Source organism: Pezoporus wallicus, unplaced genomic scaffold, assembly GCF_028554395.1.
Source record: "Pezoporus wallicus isolate ANWC-B61680 ecotype Strahan unplaced genomic scaffold, APGP_CSIRO_Pwel_v1 scaffold_7383, whole genome shotgun sequence".
Taxonomy (NCBI): Eukaryota; Metazoa; Chordata; class Aves; order Psittaciformes; family Psittacidae; genus Pezoporus; species Pezoporus wallicus.
This window is the reverse complement of record NW_026636323.1, coordinates 2,272,199-2,278,857: the sequence shown is the minus strand read 5'-3', so window position 1 is coordinate 2,278,857 and position 6,659 is coordinate 2,272,199. Positions and strand designations below refer to the sequence as shown.

The following is a 6,659-nucleotide window of genomic DNA, read 5'->3' as shown; positions in this document are numbered from 1 at the left end:
CAGTGCCCGGCTGGTCCCGCCTCCGCCCGGCGGGTACCGCCCCTTCCGGCGTGGCGGCGGTGTGCAAGATGGTGGTGGGTGGTCTGTGCCTATGCGGGCTGATCAGGTATCGGGGCGGGCGGGTGGCTGCGTACGGCGTGGCGGTGCGGCGCGGCTTGTCCTGCCAGTGGAGAGGGAGGGCAGAAGGACACCCCGCTCCTCCGCCGCCCCTGCCGGGCCGCAGCCGCGCTCCCCCAGCCCCCCGAGCCTGCCCCATGCCCTCGTCAGGAGAGCAGGGCGAAGTGGGACGGGTCTCTGCAGCCGGGCTCGGACGGGTTAATGTGCTTTTCCGCTGCTTCATGCTGAGAATGAGAGCGTTGTCTTACGTGTCAGGCGTGACGCGCGGCCCGCCGTGGGCAGCTCCTTCAGGGTGGAGTAAATTACGTTTGTTATAACGCGTAGCACTGCGTCCGGAGCCAGGTGCTGTGGTGCGCTGATAAACGGAGACTCCTGTGAGAAACGTCCCGTTCCTGGATTAGGAGAGCTGTGCAGGGAGGTGGTGGTGAGCAAAGGGAGTACCCCTGTCAGTGCCTCAGATAACCCAAAACACGGGCCTCTACAGACAGAAACTGCTCAGAGCTTTTTTTGACAGTTGACATACCTCTTCAAATCCCAGGGGAATGGAAAATGCAGGTTCTGGACCTCATAGCAGCCCTCCTGTATCTGAGGGCAGCCTATAGGGATGCTGGGGAGGGACTCTTCATCAGGGACTGTAGTGACAGGACAAGGGGTAATGGGTTAAAACTTACACAGGGGAAGTTCAGATTGGATATAGGAAGAAATTCTTTCCTGTTAGGGTGGTGAGGCACTGGAATGGGTTGCCCAGGGAAGTTCTGAATGCTCCATCCCTGGTAGTGTTCAAGGCCAGGTTGGACAGAGCCTTGGGTGACATGGTTTAGTATGAGGCATCCCTGCCCGTGGCAGGGGAGTTGGAACTGGATGATCTTAAGGTCCTTTGCAGTCCAAACCACTCTTATGATTCTATGCACTGTAGGCTGGCCTGGGTAACTGCACCAAAGCAACTCACACAGACGCAGGCCAAGCAGGAGCTTGGACTGAAAAAAACTCTTATAAATCTATTTAAAAATCACTTTGCTAATTGTGTTGTGCCAGATTGCTAAGGGCAACCATTACAGTGTCCATAGCACATGGAGATAGATGCAGGTATATGACATGAACAAATAGTAAAAACCTTGTTAGTTAACTGTAGGAAAAAAAATAAAAATCTGTGGCTAAGCAATGTAGAATATTTTTTTCCATAATTGCTGAAATGATGCACAAATAATTGATTTCTGAGATTAGAACTGAAGAACTTGCTGAACTCCCTGTAGCTCTACCTGTCAGCCTCTGTTTCTCAGTTTCATACACAGTATTTCTGTAAAGCAATTTTTTGGTTTAAAATTTCCGGCTCGTTTCAGATTGCTGTGCTCATTGTTAATCCCTGCGTTATTTCTAAGTGGAATTTTGTGTGTCTGCGTGGTGGTTCTACTGTGGGGAATACGGTTCTGGATACAGCAAAGGAAGAAACAGCTGACCTCAGCAGGAAGAGATGGGAAGCGGCCATTGCTGGTTGCCTTTTTTCACCCCTATTGCAATGCAGGTGGCGGAGGGGAGAGAGTCCTGTGGTGTGCCATAAGGACACTCCAGAAAAAGTAAGCACATATGTTTATCAGGTACCATATTATTCTGACATACTGATGGTATTATTTTTGCACATTCTGGCATTTTACTTATTGAAATAGGTATCATTAATCTACCTGTCCTACATTTTTTTTACATCCAAGTTTCACCCAGTTGCACCACTTCATCCTTTTACCCAGATCTTTCCTGCTGGGGCATCTCTCACTTCTTTCTCTCCTTGGGAGAACCACTCCTCCATCATCCGTTTTCCACTACTGGTGTGGAACATTGTATAGGCATACCTCATCAGAGTATAACTGATAATCCTTATACTTGCTTCTTGGTGCAGGAGGCAAAATGTTTTAATATGTGAGTTGAATGTAACATCGGCACACACATTGGCTTGCAGAGTCTCATGCGTTTTACTCATGCACTAGACAGACATCTCCTAGTGTGAGGCAATGCATTCTTAAGTCTGTAGGATAATGCTGAACTCCTTTTATGTTTTTACTAAGAATAATAACTGTTCCCCAAGTCCTCAGCCATATATTTTTCTGCAGATTAGAAAAATCCTGTGGAAATACAAGGAAAAGTATAATTTAGTTAAAATCATTTCAGAGCTAGGCCAGTCCTTTGTTCTCACGTACTTCTTGAATAATTTTGAGAGGACAATATTTTAGTTTCATGTTAAAAAATGTGAAGAGTGTACAAAATTATTTTCCTTTACTGTTGCAGGTACAGAAATGTGAGGTGTGTGGTTTACACTGGTGATAGCGGTGTCACTGGAGAAGAAATAGTAGAAGGTGCTTTCAGAAGATTCAGTATTAAATTGACTCACCCTGTGAAGTTTGTGTTTCTAGAAAAACGCTACCTTGTGGAAGCTTCTCTTTACCCTCACTTCACTTTGCTGGGACAAAGTTTAGGATCAGTGTTTCTCGGCTGGGAAGCTTTGCTAAAGTGTGTTCCTGATATTTATATTGACTCAATGGGTTATGCCTTCACCCTTCCCCTCTTTAAATACTTAGGAGGTTGCCACACTGGATGCTACGTCCATTACCCCACTATCAGCACCGATATGCTCTCTGTCGTTAGGAATCAGGATACCAGATTTAACAACGCAGCTTTCATTACAAACAGCCCTCTTTTCAGCAGATTTAAACTTGTCTACTACTACTTCTTTGCTTTCATGTATGGATTGGTTGGGTCCTGCAGTGATGTGATAATGGTTAATTCTTCTTGGACACTAAATCATATCCTTTCCCTCTGGAAAGCTGGGGCTTGCACTAGCGTTGTGTATCCACCATGCGATGTTCAGACCTTCCTGGATATTCCACTGGCAGCGGAAAAGAGCACCTGTGAATATTCCATTGTTTCCATCGGCCAGTTCAGGCCTGAAAAAGATCATCCTTTGCAAATCAGAGCCTTCGCTAAATTGCTGAAAGAGAAGAGACTGGGGCAGCAGCCATCCTTGAAACTTGTCTTAATTGGAGGCTGTCGTAACCAGCAAGATGAAGAGCGTGTAGATAACCTTAAAGGTCTTTGTGAAGAGCTGGGAGTTAGTAACAATGTGACATTCAGAATAAACATTCCCTTTGAGGAGCTAAAGAGACATCTGGCAGAGGCCACCATTGGCCTGCATACAATGTGGAATGAGCACTTTGGGATCGGTCAGTATCTTTCATCAGTGTTCAGCCATTTATACCAGCTGGGGACACAGTTGGGGAGGGCTTCAGTTCATGATTAAGGCTTCTCAGTGTAGGTGTCTAAGTGTAGAGGCCTGTGTACCAAGCAGGTGTTCAGCTCCTGGGCTTGTCAGGGGGAGCCTAGCTGAAGTAAAGAATACAGGACGAATTCAGATGAGTAACCACTAGGTGCTACTGTAGCACAAGCTGAAGCCTGTAAATGTAGTAGATTCTTACTTATGGGCAAGCTCTAGGAGCCTGATCAGGGCGTGAATCCCATCTGTGCTGCCCAAGATGTCCTGCCTCACCTGCAGCTATCAGTCCGCGAAGTCACAGGTCACCCTCTGGTCCTGTGTTAGGTTTGTCAGACTTCTGTACCCAGCAGAGCCTCAAAAGGCAGTGGGTGCTTCTGTTCTACCACCTTAGATTGTGCCCTGTTAGCTCCACTGTCTTCAGGGAGAGCTTAGACACAGTTCACATGCAGACATATATCCATGTGTGGAGATTTTGATTGTGTTTCACCTGCCTCAACTGCCATATGAAATGCCTAATTTATGTCATGGAGCTCTAGCTGCTGTTTCAGAGCTGTGAGTCTCCCATATATCCTGTCTTTTATTTGTAAGCCCCATATAGATGCCACCATTTAGCCTTGGTTATCTCATTGCACTAGGCACCTGTGCTAAGGTAGATAAATAAAGTCCTTAAATCAGTCACTGTAGCATGAAGCAGAACACCAAAGAGGAGCTGGCACATCGTTTACAGTATGCTGTCTTACAGCACAAAGGTATTGGGCTCTGTTTTTTGGGATTAGTTGAGTCCTGACCTTGAAAGGGAATGCAGGATTGCCCATCTGCCATAAATCTACAAGAGGGGAAGTTAGCAAACTAGCAGCTGGATACTATACTTGCCTATAGTATGACTAAACTGCAGTTAATGTCACCAGACTTTATGAGTGCAAGTATCAGGAGTAGCAGTTTATAGCAACTTGGTATAAAAAAATGCACTCTGAAGTGTCTCTTAGCAGCACCTCCAAAAAAATGGAAATAATGGTTTTTCATATTTCCCCCCCAAAAACCATTTTAAGTAAATTTAAGAGTGTTAGAATCACACTGTGATTTTGCATTCCAGCATGATTTCACCTTCACTTCCAGTGGCTTTTTTCCTGTAAAAAAACATGTTCTAAAACGTTGGGGCATTATTTATAGTTGGTGATTTTTCAGCTAGGGGAGACTTCTTAAAAATCAAATCAGACCTGGGAAGAACCAGCAACTAAAGTGATTTCTGAGGTCTGTTCTGGAACCATGGAGGAGAATTGAAGTTGACATGTACATTACACGGTATTCCAATCCCACTGCGTTTGGCTGAAGAAAACTTGCTGTCAGATTTCCATTTCATTAACACTTCTTCCATAACGTCTTTTACGAGTTTGTTGTGCTGAGTTGTCAAAAGCTATAAAGTTTTGTTAATCTGCAAAATACTGAACTTCCAAGTGTCATCCGATTGAGATGCGCAGTCAGCTTTTCTCTCAGTATCTCTCTAAGTGCTAAAGTTCTTTAGTTTGAATGAGATGATGAATACAGTTATGATCAGCTCTGATTTTTAATTGTTTTTTTTGCAGCTGCCACCATGCCATGAAGTTAAAACAACAATCACCAGTTAAAACCACTGCCACCAGTGTTGCAGCATTCTGTCACAGCAGGACAGAACTATGCAGGGTTCAGCCACAGAGCTGCCTTCCATGTTTATCTTTACATTTGTTTCAATATCTAGCTTTTTTTCTTCCCCCCACTGTTTATACTGGTGATAAAATCTCTCTTGGGTGATATGTTACAAGAACCACAACTTGACCAGTTATATCCGATTTCTAATTTTAGTTTTGTGTGCTTAAGAGAAACATGTTTCAGTCCTTAGGACTGAAAAACTTCAGTATGTGTTTGGTAGTTTTTTGTTATGAGACCACTGACTCTGTGTTTTTCAAATTGCTCTAGAACAGCACCCTACAGTAACTTACAATTCTGGGTGAATTTTATTGTGGTTTCCAGTGCCTTACAGAAAGGCAGAGTCCATGATGTGCACATTCGTATCAGCATGTTCTGTGTCTTTTACAGGAGTTGTTGAATGTATGGCAGCTGGCACAGTTATCCTGGCTCACAACTCTGGAGGCCCCAAGTTAGATATTGTGGTACCCTTCGAAGGACACATAACAGGCTTCCTAGCAGAAAATGAGGACAGTTATGCTGAAAGGATGGCTCATATCCTCTCTTTGTCTCCTGAAAAAAGGTTAGAGATCAGAGAAAACGCCCGTCGCTCTGTGCACAGGTTTTCTGATCAGCATTTTGAAGAAACATTCCTGTTATCCGTGGAGCCACTATTTAAATAAATGTCTATGAATAAAACTGTGAGTAAAATTAACTTTTTATATTTGACTAGGCGTTACCTGTAAATATGTCTATGACCCCTTTGTCCCATTCAATAAAGAGACTTAGTTTTCTTTCTGTCAGCGTATCTGCTTTATGTAATAGAGATTTTTTTTTTCACTGGGAAGGAAATGGTCCTGGAAATTCTCTGTTGACTACATGACAGTATGGTGCACTGCAAAACCCGTTAAATTTCCTTGTAGTAGGACTACATCTCTTAAGTTCTCTTATTTACTGAATACTTGCAGTCTCCACTCATTTCATGACTCTTCTCCCACAGTCACACTTTTTAAAGTCAGCACTCCTGTTTGATGGCTTTTGTATCTAGAAGACTCCTTTCCCAGAATCTGCAGCACATTTTCAATTTGCTGTCCCCCATTGTGTGGCAAAACTCTATTATGTGGGATTTTAATTGTGACTGTGGAGATTTCATTACCTACAGTGATTCCTTTAGGTTAATCATATGGTGGGTTTGCTAACTTGCTTTTTAATAAGTGGCCCTTCACGCTATGACACTTAATGGTATTTTTCCAACCCTACTCTGCTGAAAGGTTTGTTTTCTGTTCCTAGGGAACAGAATGGTCTAGATTAGAGGGCATAATTAAATGCTACACAAACATGAATGTTAAAGCCCTAAGCTACTGTTTATTATAAAACTGAATGCTATGCAAAAAATGTTAAGAAATTGGACATCAGCTTTTGTATCAAAACATACAGCCCTTTTCTGAGCCATTGAAGCAGTATATTTTAGCAAACTAAGAAAAGCTTTGTCATCTCCCTGAGACTTGCACATATACCCTGCATTTCTCTTTCCCCTGGTGTAACTGCCTGATCACACGTTTCCTGTGTTGCATTGTCTGCTTTTGGCTAGGAAGGCTCCACAGAGGGATCTGGACAGACC

The 6,659-nt window shown here is 43.7% G+C and overlaps 1 protein-coding gene across 1 annotated transcript; it reads left to right on the top strand.

The window, feature by feature from the left end:
- Positions 1–6: 6 nt before the first annotated feature.
- ALG11 (ALG11 alpha-1,2-mannosyltransferase) lies at positions 7–5,836 on the top strand. Its single transcript, XM_057400013.1, has 4 exons — positions 7–106; positions 1,458–1,691; positions 2,395–3,326; positions 5,450–5,836. The coding sequence occupies exons 1-4, from the start codon at positions 69–71 to the stop codon at positions 5,719–5,721; spliced, it is 1,476 nt and encodes a 491-aa protein (XP_057255996.1). The 5' UTR covers positions 7–68; the 3' UTR covers positions 5,722–5,836.
- Positions 5,837–6,659: the final 823 nt, after the last annotated feature.